This window comes from Pteropus vampyrus, unplaced genomic scaffold (genome assembly GCF_000151845.1).
Source record: "Pteropus vampyrus isolate Shadow unplaced genomic scaffold, Pvam_2.0 Scaffold8, whole genome shotgun sequence".
NCBI lineage: Eukaryota > Metazoa > Chordata > Mammalia > Chiroptera > Pteropodidae > Pteropus > Pteropus vampyrus.
Window position 1 is genome coordinate 7,921,015 of NW_011888789.1, and position 22,823 is coordinate 7,943,837.

The window sequence follows — 22,823 nt, forward strand, 5'->3', positions numbered from 1 at the left end:
TTGTTTGTTTTACTTGGCTAAGCAATGTGTGGGACCAATTAAAAGAAATGGAAACCACCCCAGTATTATATGTCTGCCTATTCCTTTGTTCTTGTTTCCTTTGCCTAGTGGATGATTCTGATCAAGAAACCTGGTTGAAAAGCTTGGTGTGTGACAGATTCATATTGGGGGTTTTAAATTGGCTTTATTTAAATATCTCTTCTGTATTAACCTTATTAAAGGCTGACTTCCTATTGTTTGTGTATGGCGCACACTTTTGGACGCCTTTAATTTTGTCTTAGCTCTTCATTTCTGCTCTTATATATTTTAGTTTTGCTAAAAATTGTATCTTCTTGGCTTGGTCAGATTTTTAAAAAGAATTTTAAAGAATTATTTTTCCTCTTGTTAATTGTTGTGGTTTTTTTCCCTTTAACTCTATAATAGAACATATTTATACATATTCCCTTCTCTTTTTAGGTGAGCAGCTCTGGCAGGTCATTTTACCTTTATATGTAAGAAAAATCTCAAATTCCTTTGCTATAAAATGGAAATACCCAGTGCCTATTTCATACAGTTTATGCGAGGCGTTTGGTGCAGTATCTGGGTCTCTATAGTATAATAGTTGCCTGTGAAGTCCCTCTCCCCTTTCTTTCTTTCTCATTACAATGTCTGAAGCTGTGTTGAACACACACACGAAGTTCATATATGATTCCTTAGGGATCAGAGGAATGGAATTATGTAAACTGATCCCCAATATACATTTAAGTTACTTTGGCTTGTAAACTATAGTGAAAGTATCAAGCTAAATAAGAAAAATGAAGTAGCTGTTGGAACCTCGAGTTCATCTTGTCAGTGAGCACTGATTGAAAGAACATAGTTTGCATTTTGATATTAAAAAAGAAATTAATACTTAGAATTTCATTTATAAATCTGTTTGTATTAATTTATTTTTATACTTTTTTTTTTGCTTTTAAACGTAATGCATACTTATAAAAATCTAAGTATTGCAGGAATATAGAATGTAGTTATGGTAACAGCTAACATTTATTGGGAACTTAGTGTATTTCAAGCGTTGTTATAAGCACTCTACATAAATTAACTCTTTGAATACCTTCAGAAAGTGAAAATCCACCAAAACATCAACCCCTCCCAGATTCCCAGATAAAGAGCAAAAAGTTAATTTTATGATTGGAAGGGAATTTCAGTAATTTTTCCAAGTTAACTTCCTTTCTGAAGCTTGTTGATAATAAAATAAGACCATTGTATCCATATTTATCAAAGCCCCAAATTTTTGCAATGTATAACTTTCAAGAAAGATTTGTCTATTTCTACTCTCTTACTACAGTACTTCCCATTCCTACTATAAATCAAGAGGATTGAAGAATCTCATAGTTAAATGTGCCTTTAGAATTCTAAGGATCCCTAATGATCACCTAGATCATTGATTTCCCTATTGTGTCCCTGGAGAATCTTAAATTTCCATTTAGTTTCTAAAAGAGTTGCCAGCTACCTTGACTTAAATGAACACTTTCTCTCTGTAACATATTTTTAAATATGAGGCTTTGATTTAAGCTTTCATTTTAAAACAGGATTTTTCTTCTGCAAAAGTAGTTGAAACCACTGATCTAATTTAATCTTTCTCTGCATAGAGATATTCTTGTTAAGATTATGCTTGACAGGTGGTTGTACAGACTTCAATCTTTCCAAAAAGAAAGCCTAACTCTTTCACAACACCCTATCCATTTTTGAATTCTCAACAAGTTCTTTCTTTTAATATCATCCAAAATGTGCCTTCTTTTTCTTTTACCATGTAATTCTCCTTTAAGAGCTCTACAAATTATTTCCTTTTTCAGATGACAACCAGGAAATATTTTTAAATAGCTACCATATCTTATTCATAGCTGCCTTCCAGTGGGACCTGTTTCTATAACTGAATCTTCTCTAGGCCCGATTCAATTCTGAACACCCTCTTCTAAAGTCCTCTAGTTATTGACATCTTTCGTCAAATACCACTTCAAAACATAATTCACTATTCTAGATGCAATCCAGCCTATAAGCAGTGTATCAAGACTTGTATCCTATTTGATTTATGCCCTGTTTTAATATTAATTTGGCCAAATAGTGCATACATTTCTTTTTATCCCCCTTTTTTTCTTATTTTAAAAGTTATTTAAAATGGAGTAATGTTAAACGCATGGCTAATTGAAATCCTTTTTTTTTTTTTTTTTTTGGTATATATTGTTGTCAAGGCATATCTCTCCCTGCCCATATTTCTGCTACTGATTTTTGAACCTGAATGTATTTGTTATGTTTGTCTTGATAAAACTGAATCTTGGTCTTGGCCCATTGATGTTCAGTGCTAGAATTCCCAAGGGTGTTTTCTACAGAAAAGAGTTCCTTAGCCACATGTCATGACTGCCTTAGAAATTCACTGTACATATTTACATAAAAACAATTAAAAGGTACTTTTGTAAAGAAATCTATGAAACTTTGTGTAATATAACATTTACTTGAGCATAGAAAATTTTTTTCTTTTCCTCTCTCTTTTTTAAGCATAACTTTTATTTACATTACTTGGACTAGTATCCCAGGAAACACTGCCGAGGTTTACTAGGAGAATTTTGATTTTAAGAACTAGCCCTTTAAGATTATATTAACTGTAAATTCAATTACCATATTTCTTATCATTTAACCCAGTTCAGTAGTTAAAATCTTAATGGCACAGAATCAAGGAAGAACTCTTTAAATATCAACAAAGACTGTTCCTTAATTTATATAAATAGGAAAGAAGGGTTCTTTTTGCAATATAATCATCTTGGGGTGTTGTACATTCTCAGGATGCTGTTGTAAGAAGTTTACTTCAGAATTTTTGGACTTAACAAGAAAAGTTACTATTATTTTAGAAATTCACTTTTTCTTCTGTGTTAAAAACCAGGATATTATTCTCCATCCTGACATTCTTTATGATTTATCTATCGATTATTTTTAGGGGTTTCATGGTCATAAATAAAAATTCTTTTAGCTAAGTATGCTATTTTGGTCTGGACAAGTTTGTTGTACTTTTTATTCCATTTTTTTCACTATTCTTCATAGGTGGCTGTCAGGAAGGAAACTTGTCATGTATGAACAAAGCGTATAAATAGCTGATAATCCATTAAAAAAAACAGTAGATTTGAAAACTCCAAACCAGTCTTAAATGTTAATAGAATATGACAGGGGATAAATATCCTAATATTATTGTTTTTTTGATAATTTTAAAAGTTGTTACATTTTATTATTAAATGTTAATATCTACTCGCCAAGGTGTTTGCCATCACCATGGTGTATTTCGGTTTATAAGGAAATATTCCAGGAAAACTGTTCTGTGAATAACCTCTCTGATTAATATGTGACTATTCCTGTATAAATGGTTGTTGAGTCCTTCATTATATAGATAAACAAGGCTGTTATATCAGGTCCACTTTTCATAAGCTTTGTTCTACAGACCATTATTTTCAGGAAATATTAATAGATAAGCCGTGTGGATGACAGGGATTCCATGGTCAAGTAAGTTTGAGAGAAACTAAATAATATGTTCCTTTCTTGGAGGGTCAGAGTGCATTAGCATATTGAAGACCAAGAAATCTTGTAAGATTAAAAAAAAAGAAAGAAAGAAAGCCTGTTTTTGTTTAACCTAATGTATTGCAGACTTATTTGAGCATAGTACACGTTGTTTTATTTTGTTTTCTCAAGTTTACCAGTTGACATTGTTCTGAGTCAGAGCTAATGAAGTTAATTTTTCTATCCACATGTTGGTTTGACTGTCCCTTGATCTGGACCACCTCTGACCGTCTCTGCCCCCTTAATATTTCATCTTTTTCTACAGCCAACAGTAGGAACATTCTGTCCTGCAGAGTGCTTAAGTGGGAACATTCAGCTATTTTCTTCATTTATTCACACATTTATCTAATAATGTTTGAGAGTGCACCAAGGTCAAAACAGTGATGTATGTTCTGTGAGGATACTGAGACATTTAAATATGGACACCCCCTTTAAAGTGTATGTCCTAGCTTGACATACGGAAAGTACTAGGAGGATCATGAGAGAGGTACTCAAGGCTATTAGAATTTAGACAAAGGAAAGAGCAGCTCCAACTGCATGATCATGAAAGGCTCGATGAAGGCATTAGCACTTGAGATGGTCCTTGAAGGTCAGTTAATATCTTGATGGTTAGAAGTATAAGGCCCCCATTCTAGGAGGAAAAAATGACATAAGCAAAAGCACCAAGATGGAAGACCGTAAGGCTTACACGTGGAACTGGGTGGGGGTTCAGTCTGACAAACTGAAAGAGAATAGTAAGAATTAAATTTGGAACAATTGCTCTAACTTGATTAATAATAGTAAATGACAAGACCAGAAAATTCACTAAAAAACTAGGAAGATATAATTTATGGGAGGTTTGCATATAATTCTGAATTGCTGTCTGCTTCCTGCCTTCTGTCCCCCATTGTCCTCCTCTGAAGAGCCTAGGCATTTATTACCAGGCTTGAGTACACAATGATATTTTCAAAAGGTGTTAGTAAATGCTGAGCCAATCCCAGTATTTTTGAGTTTTTAAATCATAGTGACTGCTTAAATTACAGGTTATGTGCGACAGTAAAACGTAGATAAATGCAAATCACAATGCTGCTCCTGTTAAAAGAGAGTGCTGAATATTGATCTAACATGCCGAGTTTTATAAAAGTGTATGCTATTGTTGCATGAATATTTATCTCAACATTAAGAACCATTTGTGTGGTACTATGCTCCTAGCAATGAGAATCTTAAAGAAAGACAAATCTCCTTTCTTTTGGAAGTGATAAATCCTCTTCATTCAAAATTAACATAATTTTTGATGTTGTTCTACTGAGAGAAGTGCAGAGCATTTTAATCTATTCTAGCCTTAAGTGTCTGTCTTTACCAGATTTGTAAGAAATGATTTTACACTTTTTTTACTTTTCTAAACCCTAGTGTCTAGTGACATTTAGATATAGAGAGAAAAAGAAAATTTACCAATTGGGTTGAAAAAAAATCTGAGGCATAATATAATTCATGGTGGTGGTAGAGGAATAAAAAGAAAAATTTGAGAAGACTTCTTTTAATTAAGACTACATCCATGGTGTAGCTTAAATGTGATATATCTTATTTTACTCTTGGTAAAATCATACATCTATGTACTAGTAAGTTGTGTTTTAATATGGTATGTTTCGAGTGGAGAGTGGGAGTTTGAGAACTCTAAAACTATAGAGAATTATATTTTGATGATCATTTTATTTCTGTGCAATATACTTAAAGCAATTTGGTCCTGATCTTACAGGAAGTCAGAACTTCTCATTTACAAAGCATCACTTGCTGATTCTGGAGAATATATGTGCAAAGTGTTCAGCAAATTAGGAAATGACAGTGCCTCTGCCAATATCACCATTGTGGATTCAAATGGTAAGAGATATCCTGCTACATTCTATTTCTCGTTCTGTAAGAGAAGTATTCAAGACATGTGGTAAGACTTGTAATAGATTGATGTGTTAAACTTCATTGTGAACAAATAAGAAAACATGTATTTTAAGTATGTTGTGTGTCCTCCATAAAGCTCTTCACTCCATGAGGTGATATATACCTAATATATATATATATAGGATTTGGATAAAGTCATGAATGACAGAGATAGTCCAGGTTGCTAAAAGAAATGAGTATACCTCCCTCTAAGTTAGTCAGAGAAGGCAGTCACGTCTTTGGCATGTATATAGAGAATTTATGTGTATTGTATATATTTACATACATATGATGTTACATTTGAATATATGTACATTGTGTATGTGGATAAACAATACACTCTTGACTCAGTTTTGGCAATTTTTATGTTCATACATGTTTTTTTTAATACACCCGAGTTTAGGTAATGGAAAGTTAGGTCTATCAATTGTTTTTAAGCCTATTACTTCTGAAATTAAGAGCATAGATGCAAAGAACTTCTCACTATGTACTGGCTTCACCTTCTGTTTTCCTGAGAATAATGCCAGAAATATTCGTTAAACAAATGAATGACTTGCAGGTAGCAGTTGTCACCTACACTCTGATAACTTCTCTGAGTTATGAGGAAATTAAAAGAACCACAGCTGGTGGCTCTCTGTTCGTGATACCCCAATAGTCCACAGTTTGTTGAGGTCATCTGTAGAAGCTGATGATGAGCTAGCAGTGAGTGTCTTAATCTCTTGAAATAAGAAAATGTACTTCATAATCTTTGTTGCGTTTTTTTTTTTTTTTAATATTTTCACAAGCCATGTTGTCTGTGATAAAACCAAGCCTAAATGCACTGCTTCTAGGTAGCAGATGGGAAAGAGTGTCTACAACAGAGGCCCGATCTCTTCAGCTGATGAGATAAAAATGCTAGAGCGGCCAGGGGAGAATAAGAGTAACTTTGAGGGTTAACTCCATGGGAGACCAATGAAGTTTGTGTCAGTTGACTTAATAAGATAGGGAGAAGAGAGTGAGATAAAAATATGGATCAGGGTTGGGAAAATTCAGGTTAATTCCTAGTCTTCTCAGGATTTTTCCACAAACTGCCCTATTATAGTGTAATTAAAGTTCATTACTTTCATTTTAAATACTTTCCTTCACAGAGAGTAAAAGACAACAGTGAAAAGGCATTTTATTACTATTTTTAGGAGTTGTGTTTATAGTTTAAAATATAAAGGTGCTTAAAATTTATGAGTAAATATAACATCACTTTGCTTTTTAGTAAGCACAGGTTAAGCCATAGATTTTTGCTAGTGTATTACCTTATATGGAGTTTTATAGGTTTCTACTTGAAACATAAATTTATAAATTAATTTTAGTACTTATTTTCTCTTTCTATTATACCATGTTTAGTAGCTTGTTTTTTTTTGTTTGTTTGTTTTTTGTTTTTTTGTTTGTTTGTTTTTTGAGCATTGAGAGCTTTGTTAGCACCCAGCAGACAGACCAATGGGTGGGTTGACAGGCCAATGATCAGGTGTTTTTGGACAGGCAGCAGGGGACACGTGGGCAGGCGAGCATGAGTCAGGCAGGTAGCTTGTTCTCAGTTTGTCACTGGCATGGTTCAATGTGTCCCCTCATGGTAACTGTTATTGAATTATGATTTTGACACTTGGATTAGATTTGTGTAACTATGCCATAAAGTCCCAGGAAAATAAAATTAGAGTAAGTGTCATGGTTTCACTGAGTACTTATAGTAGTATTATATTGATTATTTATGTTTTCTGATTTATAGGATCAAACTGTGAATTATTTACCACTGTTAGATCCCTGGCAAAAACTCATAGAGTTCCTTTTTTATTAATTTGGGGGTGCCAAAATTTTGATAATATGGCTTTTGATAATATTCCTCTCATAGGAGAAACATCCAAGCCATTTTTGCATATTAATTCATTCAAGAATTGGTTTTGAATTTGAATATGTACTATAGATCAGTTATAGTATAGGGACATGGAAGTAGAGATGTTTTTGTGACAAATCTTTTTCATTTGACAAGAATAAAGAGAAGTGCATGGAATATTGTAAGAAAGTCATTCTTAAACAACCAACTAAAATTCTTTAGGGAGTGGATTATTTTGGCTTATTTAAAGATTCTGAAAGAGAATGAAGAATCTCAACTCCAGTACAAGATGGTCTTGTTTTTATTTTCTTCTTAGAACATTAGGAAGAGTTCATCCTTATCCAACCCTCTCATAGTGTTTAAAAAGAAATAGAGACTTAGAATGTGTCTTAAGACAGATACATTCAGGATCAGAAGGTATTAAGTAGCAAAAGAGGGCATGACACCAATTTCCTATAATTCTTCGTCCAATATAGCTCGCTCTATACCTGTCTGTGTGTTTGTGAGTGTTTAATTTAGATTCTCTGGTTTGTGAAGAATAAAAACTGAAGGAATGGTGTGAGGTATAATGAGAGAGGGCTTCCATGGGAAAGAAAGAACATCATTATAACTGGATTTCAAGGAGATAAAATTTTGCCCAGGCATCTCTTAGAATTTAAGCAATGGGAGTTTGTGGCTCTTCTCTGTTTCTTTCATATGCCTCAGGTACTTCTTGACCCTTCTGCTATTTCTTTTAACTTCTTACCTCTCCTGCTTTCAACTGTGCTTCATAATTCCCAACTTTGACCTGATTATGACACCATTTAGCCATATTTTTATTTCTGTCTCTTCTGGAGGCATTCTGTCAGTTTTAACTCCTTAGTTCCCAAATTAAATTCTCCATAGCAAGCATCTGATTGGTAGAGCCTGTTGTACCAGACTACGTTGAGAGACCTAGAGAGCGTACAATCATCTGCCTTCCGGTCAGGTGCCCACCATAGGCTCCACCCAGAAAGGTGCAGCTGGAAACACGGCTGCCTAGAAACCCCTCTGTCTTCAGAGGCTGTGGGTGGAAAGTGCTGTTCATAAGAGACCGTGACTTGGCAGGTACCATGATTGACAAGGCCAGTGCACTGTGTGTATTGGGAGATGTCCACTACAGGGACTTAGTTATTGAGCAGCTGAAAGGAAAGTGTATAATTCTGATCCTTCACCCTCTTCTACTGCTCTCTATAAATTTGCTCTATTTAGATCAAGGATGGTTATCAAAGTCAGCTCTGTGGGACTCACATGTATTACGTTTGCATTGTCACATTCCTGTCTCCTTAGGAAGCTGGGCAAAGGTTGCATAGAAACACTTTCAGAGAGAAAGAGAACACTGTTGTGGTCATAAACTGCCACACAGCTAAACCATTTCTTCTTAATGTATATTTACTATTGACTTGGGCTGAGAGAGTTGAGTTCTCAAGAATTTTTTTTCTGTGGGGGTCCTAGGAGGAAAAAGAAAGGCTTAAAAGTAAGAACATGTTATTAAAATATTATGTAGAACTCCCCTTGAGATTTTTAATTTATGTTTTCTACAAAATATCTGTCATTTTGTTTATTTTCTGTCTTATTCACCTCTCCTATATTTTTCCAATAAGTACACAACTATGGCTTGATGATTTCTCTATAGATTGTCTTGATGAAAGATCTGGGTATGTTGCTGTGAGTTAATTACCCTAATTCTGTTCTATGTAAAGGATTCTTTGTGATTTACTTAAATTCTCACACAGGTGCCTTCTTTGTGCCAATATGTTTAGAATCTATTTTGGTACAAGATTCTAGGCGAGATGGCAGAGGTTATGGGAAGACATGAGAGGGAGACTGTTTTCTTCTCAGAAAAAAGTGGAAAGTACAGTGAGATGACCTTGCCATGTGACACTATGTTTAATCCCATTAAGACAGCTCCATAACTATTAGAATAAAATCAGCTTAAATCATAAAAGTCTTCCATCTAATATACAGAACTTTCTACAGTGAAACTCATTGTTTAGATCTACTTAGATAAGTAAATAATATAAATGGAATGGTTAGAAAAAAACTAAGAAATTCTCCTTGAATGATTTTATGCTTGAGTGAAACAATGATTATATTTATATTATTTTCAAGCATTTAGAAAATAATATACATATAACCAATCATTTTGCTAAGCTGTATTTTAGAAATTTATATGTTTTCTGTCTTTCCAGTGCTTTTCAATTCCTACCTTATTTGGGAAAAAGAATTTGTCATATAGTAGACATATATGCAAGCTGCTAATTACTTCTGGGATTATGTAAATCTAACAAAGTCCAGTTGAGTTTTCACATAAAGAAAGGTCTCAGAGGGAGTCATCATTACATGATGGATTACAAGTGAATTTCTTTTATGAATTCAAATAAGGCAGTTTAAAAGGCCACATACACTATGCTTACAAAGCTCAAACCTACATGTTTATTTTTATTTGTATTTTCTTTGGCTTGGTTTTTATATAGGAAACCTTAATTTAGCAATTAATTCTTAGCTAAGAAGCCCCGTGAAAACTCCTGGGCATTAGGGAAGAGAATAATAGGCCTAGCTGGTTTTCAAATTAATTAAGTACTGCTGCCTTTTAAAAGATTAATACAGGAGAACATAGAACTAACTAATCAATCATATCTTCTACTAGGTTTTCTTTTTTAATCAGGAGAAAAATTATTTGAGAGAGATTCAAGATCCCCTAGGAGCAATTGGGCTCATAGCAGTAAAATAGCTGTTTTATTTGTGATGAGCGGAAAAACACTGTTTCTATAAAATTTGATTAATAAATCGATTGGTCCTTTAAAAAATTAGCTCATCAGGGTAACAGGCTTAGCCTCACTCTGTCTCCAAGTTGACAGTGTTGTTGCAAATTCTGTGACATTGGTGAACAACCTATAGTTACAATGAGAAGCATGTAAAACATGTTTTATAATTTGTATGGTAGTCTCCATATATGGCGTATTATGTAGGATTCCCATGAAGGCTGATATAAGTGGAATAGAGTAATCTTTTCAATGTATAGTATCCATCCTGTCTTTACACTATTGATTAATTAAAAAATTTCCCAGTTGCTTTAAAGTAAGCACTCATTATGAGCAAGAATTCAGACACTCAAAGATGTTCCTGAAGTCATCTTTAACAGTGATGATAAATGTGCTCATCTTAAAGCTTTAAAAAAAATGACTTGATCAGATTTTTGTATGCATAGTAATGACCTGTAAATTTAGAATAACAGAGTCACATAATTAGATGTTTAGATATACACAGACACATTATATATATGTTTGTATATATGTGTATATATATATTTTGCCAAATATTTATATTTAGTATATTATGCTCATGGTGAAATCTCAAAGAAGTCATACATATATAATGATTAGAAAAATTGCTTTCCAAAAGGTGTTATTTTTCAGATACTGTAACTTTTTCTCGAGACCACATTCAATTTATTAAGAAAACATTCAAACATTGCAAATATACTAATGTTCCTTATGTTTACTTGCCTGCTCAGCATAAGTTGCTCGGTTGTGTTCAAATTCTCATTATTTTGTACTAATGAAGGAGAAGTCTTTTATAGATTCACACATTTAATATGCCAAGTTACTACAGGAAAATATGATGCTTAAATAACCATCAAGGAGATTGCAGGACTTAATATGTTTTAAAATCTAGAATTTAAGATAAAATTATTTTTAATCACACTAATAACAAAAGATTGTTTTCTAAATCTATGAATTCTACTCAAAATACAAATAAAAGTGCTTGATGACTGGTTTTAATACAAAAGATGAACTTTTCTTATTAGCAAGATTATTTTAGTATAGAAAGATATAACTTCTGAGCTTGTATTTTCCCCAAGATACTTAAGAAGATTTTTATTTGGAACTATAATCATTAAAGATATTTTTAAAAGTCTCGAGGATAAATATCTAATTATAGAAAGGAGGTTATTTAAGTTGTCTCTGTATATATACATCTTTTTAGTAACCTCCTTTTTGGTATTTTTATTTAACATTCAATTAAAAAAGGAAATATTATGGTTAACCTTTCTTCAAATACGAGATCTTTTATGCAGGTGATAGAAAAGCTCTGATTTTTTTTCTCTTGGAGGGTCACGGTGACCAACTGCTTAGTTTGTCAAAAATAAATGTGCAAATATTCTTTATTAATACCGGGATTGGAATGTTTGCCCAATCCTCATGACTCTGAGCTTATTCCTTCAGTCTGGCTGTCATGTCATTGATGGATCCTGAAGGACACGATAAAGAAGCTTCTCTCCTTTGCTTGGGATCTTCTTCTATATATTCATAGAGAAAGACAAATGCTGTGACTCTTAGATAAAAACTTTTCTCTTAGATTAAATTTTCCTCAAAGAAGAACAATTTCATTTTCTACAGCCAGATTTGAGGCCAGATTCAATTTATTAAAAAATCAAGAAAGCTAATTGTAGCCACTTCAGAAACAGATATTGCCATGTCGCCAACTTAGAATATCCCCTTAATGCCTATTGCTTGAGAAAGTCCATGGGATATCATACACCTTTACTGATTCCTTTCACTTTGTCCCATTTTTAGTGGGTATAAGAACCTATGAAGGCAGTTTCGACGGGCTTGATAATAATCTCACCTTGAATGGTGTGTCCTCTTAATGCTTGATTAGAGAGGACCTTTCACACTTAATTTGCATGAGAAAGGCACATTTGGTCTTATTAAAGATATATTTCTGATCTTTATACATTCATTTTTAACTTGATTCTTTTTTTTCAACATCCCTTCTGAAACTCACATGCCATTTCCCACCCCACCTTCCCATTCTACAAAACCATTTATACCTAGAGAAGCTTCTGAGGTTGAAGAAATACTACCACTTAAATTCATTCTTCTTACCTGTTAATTCAAACACAAAATGATAGTATATATGACTTGCTTAGGATTTTGGTAGGATCTAGTAACTTTTGTAATATATATAACAAAAATTACTATCTGTATATCACAACAGATTCAACATCTTTTTGTCCTGGTTAGTAAATAATAAACAGTAGAATACTATTAAATTATTTAACAATAATTATACACACAGTGAAGGTTGAATGATATTCATCATTGTATTTCTACATCTTTCCAAGCTTCATAAAACTATGCCATCCTGAAAATATTACATCTTAACAATTTCAACCCTTTTCAGAAGGACTGAATAAATACAGAATTAATTAGTCACACAGTGCAATCATTCTTTATTCCATCATAATGACGATAAAAAAGCAAGTCAAAGTTTGAACAAGACTATCACAATTCCCTGATAATGGTGTGTCCAGAAGTGTGCAGTTTCCTTCTTTATTTCCTTGGGATCGGAGCTGACAACAGTAGCTGAAATGTTGATCCTATGATAATGCACCCATCTTGATTTCCACTGGCAATTTTATGTGGAGTCCAGTGGCAGAACTTGATATTTTTCATTAATCTCAACAAAAAACATTGCTTGCTTTTGTTTTTGAACAGAAATGTAATTCTTCAAAGATCTATAATTTAAAAATTCTCACCATGACTTTGATCCTACAGCTTTGATTTTCTTCTGCTTTTTCTGCCTTCTTTTCTGAGGAGGAGCCCACAGCCTCTTTGCCATAAATTCTCCCTTGCCGACCTCAATAGGGGCAGTGAATTCTTCCTAATTATTCAAATACAGCTCGTCTCATGTTCTTTGCTCAAGAAAGAAGAACTACTTATCTAGACAGTCTTTTTTTTTTTGCATTTTTCATTCTCTGTATGAATAAAGCTTAGGCTTTCATCACCCCCTTGCAATACTTCCTTCCTTTACACTCATTTTTAGGTTGAAGGCAGGCTGTGGAACTGGTTCCCAGCCTCCTGATTATACATCATAATATCCTATCACCTTTTCTTTTTTTGCAGAGATCTTCACTGGCATGCCAGCCTCAACTGAAACAGCATATGTGTCTTCAGGTAAGGAAAATAAGCTTGTCAAATTTTACTAACCAGAATGACAGACATAACTGCTGGCTGCTCCTTCTACTAAACAGAACCCCTTCTGCATCCAACTTTCAGCTGTTCTTGTTTTCTGCCAATATTTTCCTCCAGCTTCTTCTGCCTTTTTGGATTTTACTTAAAGGAGTCCAGTTCTTGATGTATGTCTGAACTTGGGTCTGAGAGGCATGCATGAGAAAAAGAAATCTACATCTAGATAAAATTTCGTGACATTAAACGAGTAAAGGAGACATCTAGGTTATAAATTCAGTTTTTATATCTTTATAGGTGCTCCTCTTGGCTGCTTCTACTTTCTTTCATCTGTCAGAGTTTGTTCCTGGCTAATGTATCAGTGTCTGATCTCTGACCTTTGGGCTCCTGACGATCAGTTGTGGGTCACTAAACTTAAAAAGAAAACACTCTTTAGGCCTGATGTTTTAAAATGTTCCTTTTTTTTTTTTTTTTTGGTTTGTTGGCTTTGTTTGTTTCTCACTTTCTGTAACATTTGCTGAGAGCAATTATAGTCTGAGCAGATACTTGATACTTATAACCTAACTTTACTAATGCATGTGTAACCATAACTCATTGTTTTTTTTTTTTTTCAGTAGCTGTGAATTTAATTAATCTACTCTAATTATTTTTTACTTTTTCTTATCTTCTGTAATTATATAGTTAACAGAAACTTAAAGTGTTTAAAACTTAGTATTTAATTCTGGGAGCAAGTTTTTGTAGACCTAGATTCAACACTCACTTCAAATAATTTGTTTTTTCATGATACTTTACAGTTTACAAAGATTTTTACACCTCATTTTATAATCACAACAAATTTGCGAAATAAGACATTATTTTTCTTCATTTTACAGATGAGGAAACTGAAGCATTAGGGATGTTAAGTCATATAGCTCAGCAAATGGACAAGCAGATAGTTCAAGCTCAGTCTGATTCTTTTAATCACCCCATATTTAAAGTTTTGTTTTCATTGATTTTTTTCCATTATGGTCTGTACCTTGTTGAACCAATAGGAGGCCATATAATCTAACACAGCAGTCTCACTTTTTCCATTTTACCTTGACCAGTTTTTCATCTTCCCTTCAAAGCCATTGTTCAAAATCATAAAAGCTAAATTTCTCTATATCCTAGACCGCTTTGGCCATATTTAGGGCATATTGCTGTGTCATTACTAAGAGATGTAAGTATGTGTGTTGTAGGGTGGGATGATCCTGGAGTCCAAAAGGCTCTTAGTTTAACTTTTCTGAGTAATAGAAAAAAAGAAAGAGGGAGAGGGAGATGGGGAGGGAAAAAGAAAGATAAAAGAAAACCACAACAAAAAAAGTTATTGAGTAATCTGGAATTCTTTACCTTTCATTCACACATTTAATGTAGCAACTTCATTATCTGACTCCAGTAGAGGTTACGAACCCGAGCTTTAAAATTTATGTGGTGCTTGTCTTGGGAATTTGGACTGTAACTATTATTTTCTGATATATGACTTGAATCTTTATTACTTGCTGGCTGCTGACTTTCAACCTTTCTTTGATATTAAGTTGTTCTTATTTCTTACTCATAACAACCCTTAGGTCCCATGCTTTTTTTCTGCATGAGTTATGTTTTATGCTCCGTCTGTACTTAAATACTGGTTTTCTTCCTTTATCCTTGCTACCTAAGAGAATCTTGCCATAGTACATTTCCAATGATTGTATTATGTTTATTTGGCATGATTTGTTTGATCCTGATGTAATTGCTCTAGTAGATTGTGCATGGGCTTGATTTAGCACCGTGTTAGGTCAGGATGTTTATGCAGACCAAGATGCCTGGAAATATTCTCCTTCTTTAATTTTTTTATTTTATTTTCTCTACGCATGAAAGTTGACTTTTATTCTCTTTGGTTTCATATTTCTTAAAATCAAAACCACACCTAAGAGAAGGAATTTCTCTTTCACCTGTAGTACGGCTATGTTCAGTGTTTTTCTGGGAAGTTCATACAGCTGTTGGTAGGCGGGATATCTTTACAGATGGGCTGATCCCATTTTCATCTCTTTCAAAAGTCTTTGGTTCTGGACTACCGAAATATTCCTTTGTGGTCTTTGAATATTGTATACACCTTCTTTTGACTTTGAAATGCTTCAGCTTTTCTGTCGTACTATTTTCTGGTACTCTTTTTCTAGATGATACCCAAGCCTGGCCAATTTCTAATTTAAGAATCAAGCAGCATGACTCAATAAAGCCTCATTCCACTTTTATGTTTTATAGAGTCTCCCATTAGAATATCAGTAACAACAGAAGGAGCAAATACTTCTTCATGTAAGTATATTTAAATATTCCGTTTGCTAGTTTTTAACCCAAGACAATATCTGCCTCCAAAGATTATGTTCATGACTTGTCTGCTCTTATTGAGGGACAGTATACGAAGTGCGGGAGCAGGATGGTGTTTGCCTTTTGGAATAGAAATGGCCTCCTGCTAGGTTTGGGGTCAACTAGATACCCCATTCCCCTAAGATACATATAGATCTTCAAAGATGCTACATATGTGCTAGTTTTAGGAAAATGTAGTTTCTTTGAATATCAAGAAATAACTTCATAGTCTCTGAGGCCTAGTTCTGGGTGAGCAATAGAGAGCATTGTGTTGTTGTTTTTTTTCTTTTTAAGTGTGTCTTGATGCCTTCAGCAACTACTTGGGGCATGATACTCAGCTATCTGAGGCCTCTATTCCAAAGGTCCTCAGTTCTCATATAAAGTCTGCTGTGATGGAGTAAGGAAACTATATATAGATGCCCTTAATTCAAACTTGATAGCAAGTGACTAATTATGAAAATGTTTGAAAGCAAGTCCCTAGGCAAGATCTCAGATTAGTTTTCATCTGTTTAATGTTAAATGTGCTTTGTGGTTATGGAGTTCTACAACCGTTAGATTGATTGGTGCTTTGTGCTATGTCAGGGGAACTTAAGACATTAGCAAGGACTAGTAAAAATAGTTTTCATACTTATAAATTGTGACTAGCATAGAAGTAAATTTTAATATCCAACAAGAGACTTTATCAGACCTTGAAAATAAAACTTAGAACTACAGTCTTTGTCCTCCTTCTTTTAGCTCTTTATTTAAAGCTAGTGCTCAGTTTGATAAGCTCTTCAATAAGTAGATGTTCTCAATTATTCAATTCCAACCTGGAGAGTGTGTTTAAGGAACAATTTCCTTTGGCCATCAGTATGGTAGGAAACCCTTGAAAAGGAGGTCTGTACTTTTGGCAACTTTAGCTGTTTCGTCAGCCTGTTTAAATAGATCCCATTTGACTTAAAGCCTTTTCTTTCAGTTTAGTGGTAGGTACCAGAACTATAATGATATGATGTAAACATATTTTTTATGGCATGAAGTATGATGTTTTGGCTACATTTTAGCTAAATAAAGCATCATTTAACTGGATTGGTGACAACAATCTAGTAAAATCAAACAGGAAATGAAATGCTAAGAAGGACTAAATTGGCTTCCTCCATACTCTGAGGACATTCATTACATTCCCCAAAATGATAATCCTTTCTAGGGAGTTTGGGATATTTGTTATTTAATTCTACTTATAAAAAGATTAGTATAATTATACATATTTTAGATAACTAGCATTAAGAAATCATGTCAAGCTGTGTTTTTTTATAATTGAGTGTTTATTATGCAAAAACAAATGCTAGGTTTTTCTTTTCGGCTTTTTGTCTGGGAATAATTTCTCCCCTGCATGATTCATTGAATAAAGTTATTGGAACTCTTGTAATTGGAACCCTCCATGCTATCATTAACGGGACAATGGATGCTGTCCTTAAGCATAGCTGATTAATTTTGGAATGGAAGCAATATTTCTATTGGTTTTCCAGAGCTTTAGGGAATTGAAATGAATCTCTCAGTTTACATTTCTATTCATTGCAATACTGTTGAGAGAAAAATAATGTTGAAATCTGACTCTGATCTCTAACTCTCAGCAGAATTAGTTTCCAACATTTAGCAAAGGTTTAAGATTAAGAAAGGTTTCACGTACAATTTGGTAAAATACTCCGTGTGCCATTTTCGTACATCGGTCCCTGTTCATGATAGGCTCTTGGTAATATATTTTTTAATCTCATGAAAATATGCTCTATAATTTGAGAATAGAAACCAGTAGTGGCAGAATTCTCGGTCCAGTCTTAATGAGAACAATGAAAGCAGCGTGAATCACTAGCTCATTTAAAGGCGGCACCAAGCAGAAGAGCTGTGACATAGATAGATCTCTGCCAAAGGTTGAAGGTGAAACTTGAAAAATCAGCACTAGCAATAAGCCGTACATAAAAATTCAAAATGTATAAAAGAGTCAAAGGCCTTGGAAGAGTTCACATGGGTCAGAAATAATCAGTCATGAAGAATAGTGTTGTTTTGTTTTGTTTTGTTTTGTTTTGTTTTCACTCAATTTCAACCAAAAAGGAGGCACTGGTAAATCCCCGTATGTGAAAAACGAATTATGCTTTTATAATGTAATCACATCTGTGGTGGGCTACATTCTTTGAACTATTGACATTGGTGTTTCCTAAAGTAAATTTTGAAAAGCCTTTCTGAAGTAGTATGGATTCAGCAAACCTGTTATGTATTATAACAATTTGGGGTGCTTTTTGGGTCAGTGTAACAAAAGCTCTGTAGCTTTATTACTTTTCAGTTCCTTTGGTAGAAATGTGCATATCCTTATAGGGAAACGTCCCCTTCCTGCCTGTCCTGTTTTGAGAGCCGCTCACTTCTGAGTAAATCTGGAGAGGTTTCAGCAGTGGTGGCATCTGTCCTTGGCCCTGCTTCGTGCCCTGCCTTAGATGCCAGGTGTCATCTCTGCCAACATCCTGTTTCTCCCCAAAACCTTCCCTGACCCCTTCAGCTCTCAAAGTTCTCCTTTTGTCTTCTTTAACTCATGTTGAAATAGAGCAAAAAAAAAAAAAAAAAAAGGAAATAAAAATTGCGCACTTACCTATCCAGAATAATATTCTGATATTTTAGTATATTTTCTTCTACTCAGAGTTTTTCATTCTGGCTTCCTACTTGTCCATCCTCCCCCTTATCTATTTAATATATCATGAGCATTTTCTCCATGTCATTAAACACTAACCAGAAATTTTTAAAAATACTATTTTAAAATCTAAAATTTTAAAATATATTTTAAAATCACTGTATGATGAAGAAATCATTCTTGATTGGAGCTTTTTAAGGGATTTAGTTTTCATTTACAAACACTTTATCATTTTTGACCCTTTCGTATTTATTTTTTCTGGTATTTCATAAATATTGGTAGAATATCAAAGTTAATCATCCTTCCTTTTGTGTGGTAAAATTTTAACTACTTTCTTTTCAATTAGAAACTTACATTGTACATTCACTATTTTTAGAATTATTGATTATAATTTTTTAAAAGTTTCTTATAATATCTCCTGATAAAGATCAACATTATTTTCCTTTATTTTATTTTGTAAATAAGGCATCTCTGATTTAAAATGTATAAATAATTTGCTAAATAAGTGTCCTATTACACATGAATGACAGGTTTTAAAAGAACTTGAATCTTACAAAACAGTAGGACTATCTTGTTCCTGCTTTATACAAAATCAGCAAAAAAGTAAATGGATTGTTCAGAACAAACCTTAATGACTTCTCTTGAAGTGCCAGCTGCCAGTGACCCCATTTTGTAGAGAATTTTGTCAAATGCTATAAAAAATACAATTGTTATACCAACCACTTTATTGAATTAAGCCCCATCCATTTCAATTTAATATATAAATGAGGAGAACAAAAATGAAAAGCCTAATGAATAGAAATAGAAAAAAGTAAAGATAAGTTTCTGGAAAACAGTCTTAAGTAGTAATATAGATTTTAAAAAATAATAGTAATAATAATATAATAATAATAATAATAATAGCAGCAGCAGATGTTTAATGAAGGCTTACTGTGCACCAACTACTGCGCTAGATGATTTCTGTGAATTATGGTTCATGATTCTTACCAAAATTTATTCCATTTTTCAGATGATGAAATTGATGTGTCTGTCTAAAGTCACACTTTAGCAGGATTCAAACCTAGTCAGTATACTAGCTTTCTTTGATGCATGAGATCTAGATGCCTCAAAGAAAAAGCCTTTAGTATTAGAAAGAAAAGAGATCCTGTGAATGGATTGAAAAATAGTCTTTGATACAAAGTGGATTGGGAATATGTGTTGTGGATTAAGGTAACTGCATTACCTGGAACCAGCTCATAATCTTTATGTTAGACATCAAAGCATGACAGGTGGTGAGGTGAAATTGAAAGATCACAGACTTTGGATGGACTCATGTTCTTAAGTTTAAATACTGGTGCTGTGTAATCTTAGGTAAATTAGTTAACCTCTCTGAGACGCAGTTTCTTTGTCTATATAGTCTCATTCATTTCAAACCTATATTGGGAAGCTTAATGTGGGAAAATGAATGTGATTTATTTAGCACAGCTTTGCTTAGGTGGTCTCCCTTATATATGGAAGAGAATAAGAACCTAAAGAAGTGATGTGGCTCTGAAGAGAGAATGGAAATCAGGGGAGTCCTTGCATCTTATTTGAACAACTTAGAATAATATCTTTATAGTTGGAGAAGGAAAATATTTAATGATTTTTAGCCTAAATGATACTGCTGAAAAGAAAGTTCTATGCCAACAAATCACTATGTTTTTTCAAAATATTGTATAGTCTCAGCTAAGGCTGCATTTTAAAGGAACTTATCCAGGAAGTCCTCTTTGGAATCTCTGAATGGAATGAACAATTTAATCTTTAATTTGGCACCTAAAAGATCTAGCTGAAGGAAGAAAATTAAAATGTCTTTTGTCTGCAGAGACATTTCTATTATAATGAGTTACAGCATTTTCGCTTGGGAATAGCACAGTGATATGTATTGATTAGATGGGACTGGGTCTCCTGGTTCATTGGTGAGAGTTAGAGCTATGGTTCTTACATTTCACCCTCAGCCGTAACTGACTTACCTGCTTTGATGGTAGAGGAAGCTGCTCAGACCTTTGCTTAATGATTCTCAGCTGGAAAAATTGCATTTCAGTTTCAGATCTTTATTTGTGGCAAAAAATATGAACTCTGGTCGGTCACTGTTGGAGAGTTACTTTGACTGAATGCAAATTGTATTTCCAGACTTCTATAAACATGGCATTTTCATGGGTGTGGGTGGTTCTGTCTATTGTGAACAAACCAATTACCATGCATCATGTAGCAATAAAATAATAATTTGAAAAGGAAATTTCCTACCTGGTATTACTTCCATTTTTCTGATTGCCTAGAGTTAGTTACAGATTTTTAAGACAATACAGTGACTTGGAGCAAGAGTAGGAATTCATATGTTCAGATAAGTTATTGCCTTCATGTTCAGTTCATTCATTTTGTAAGTGAATACACACACACACACACATATATAATTTTTTTTCTTATAGTACTACCTGCAACTGTAATATAATTCATCAGTTCTAGCTTTGCCTTTCTAGAGTCATTCAGTGTCTCTCATTGCATTTCACTGCTGGACTAGATAATCTCAAAACTTTTGATCAAGCTTATAATTAAATCATAGTTAACTTTATTTAGTTGAAATTAACCTTCTACAAAATGATTCTTTTAACATACAACTATACATGTGTGTATGTATATATAAATAACTGATATTTGTATCATACTATATATTTTATAAGGCATATTATAATTTTTGAAGTCATTCATTCACACAATAACTCTGTGACCTAGATTTCATCCCATTTGTCAGATGAACAACTTGAGGCTCAGAAATTTCTGACATGTTCAAATTCAAAAACTAAATAGATGGTAGAGCAGAAACAAATCTGAATCTTCTGATTTCAGATCTTATGGTCTTTTATTGCAAATTCTTATAGGATCTATACAGCTAGGTTGAGGGCAGGCCTTCTTTTAAAAAAACTAAACATCGAAATGGAGTTTTTATAAAGATCCCAGGATATATAATCACATTTGTTGCAATTATCCCAAAGCCGACTTTTACTGAAATAGTGCACTGTTCACAATCTACAAGTAAATGAAATAGACAGAAGAGCCCTAAGTTCATGCAACACAATTCAAGGGTTGTATAAAAGGAGGGATGCTGACTTATTCTTTGGTTATATTATTTTGAGAATGATGTGGTCTATTGCAAAACATGCTGTTTACAGAGATGGGAATAATTGCAGAGCCATTGCACTCATGAGAATCTGATCTTTGTCTGAAGCGTATCTTCCTCAATGGTAGTTTGGGGAGATGAATTGCCTTATTCCAGGCTAGCTACTGTTTAATCTATTCTATAATATTATATATCCTGGAAATTATCTGTATGATAGCTAAATTTATCAGACCTGGAACAATCATTTCTCCATATTCTTTGAGGGTTTTTTACTGGAATAGTCTTTTTAACGCACACACACACACACACACACACACACACATATATAATTTTTTTTCTTATAGTACTACCTGCAACTGTAATATAATTCATCAGTTCTAGCTTTGCCTTTCTAGAGTCATTCAGTGTCTCTCATTGCATTTCACTGCTGGACGAGATAATCTCAAAACTTTTGATCAAGCTTATAATTAAATCATAGTTAACTTTATTTAGTTGAAATTAACCTTCTACAAAATGATTCTTTTAACATACAACTATACATGTGTGTATGTATATATAAATAACTGATATTTATATCATACTATATATTTTATAAGGCATATTATAATTTTTGAAGTCATTCATTCACACAATAACTCTGTGACCTAGATTTCATCCCATTTGTCAGATGAACAACTTGAGGCTCAGAAATTTCTGACATGTTCAAATTCAAAAACTAAATAGATGGTAGAGCAGAAACAAATCTGAATCTTCTGATTTCAGATCTTATGGTCTTTTATTGCAAATTCTTATGGGATCTATACAGCTAGGTTGAGGGCAGGCCTTCTTTTAAAAAAACTAAACATCGAAATGGAGTTTTTATAAAGATCCCAGGATATATAATCACATTTGTTGCAATTATCCCAAAGCCGACTTTTACTGAAATAGTACACTGTTCACAATCTACAAGTAAATGAAATAGACAGAAGAGCCCTAAGTTCATGCAACACAATTCAAGGGTTGTATAAAAGGAGGGATGCTGACTTATTCTTTGGTTATATTATTTTGAGAATGATGTGGTCTATTGCAAAACATGCTGTTTACAGAGATGGGAATAATTGTAGAGCCATTGCACTCATGAGAATCTGATCTTTGTCAAACAAGCGTATCTTCCTCAATGGTAGTTTGGGGAGATGAATTGCCTTATTCCAGGCTAGCTACTGTTTAATCTATTGTATAATATTATATATCCTGGAAATTATCTGTATGATAGCTAAATTTATCAGACCTGGAACAATCATTTCTCCATATTCTTTGAGGGTTTTTTACTGGAATAGTCTTTTTAACGCACAC

General features: G+C 33.5%; 1 protein-coding gene across 6 annotated transcripts in view; it reads left to right on the forward strand.

The window, feature by feature from the left end:
• The window catches only part of NRG1 (neuregulin 1), a 1,003,268-nt gene that overhangs the window by 848,468 nt on the left and 131,977 nt on the right, over positions 1–22,823 (forward strand). For all 6 annotated transcript variants that reach the window (XM_011372000.2, XM_011372009.2, XM_011372036.2 and 3 more), the window contains exons 3-5: positions 5,315–5,436; positions 13,282–13,332; positions 15,604–15,654. In XM_011372000.2, coding sequence (XP_011370302.1) covers positions 5,315–5,436; positions 13,282–13,332; positions 15,604–15,654 — 224 coding nt within the window. The remainder of the gene's footprint in view (positions 1–5,314; positions 5,437–13,281; positions 13,333–15,603; positions 15,655–22,823) is intronic.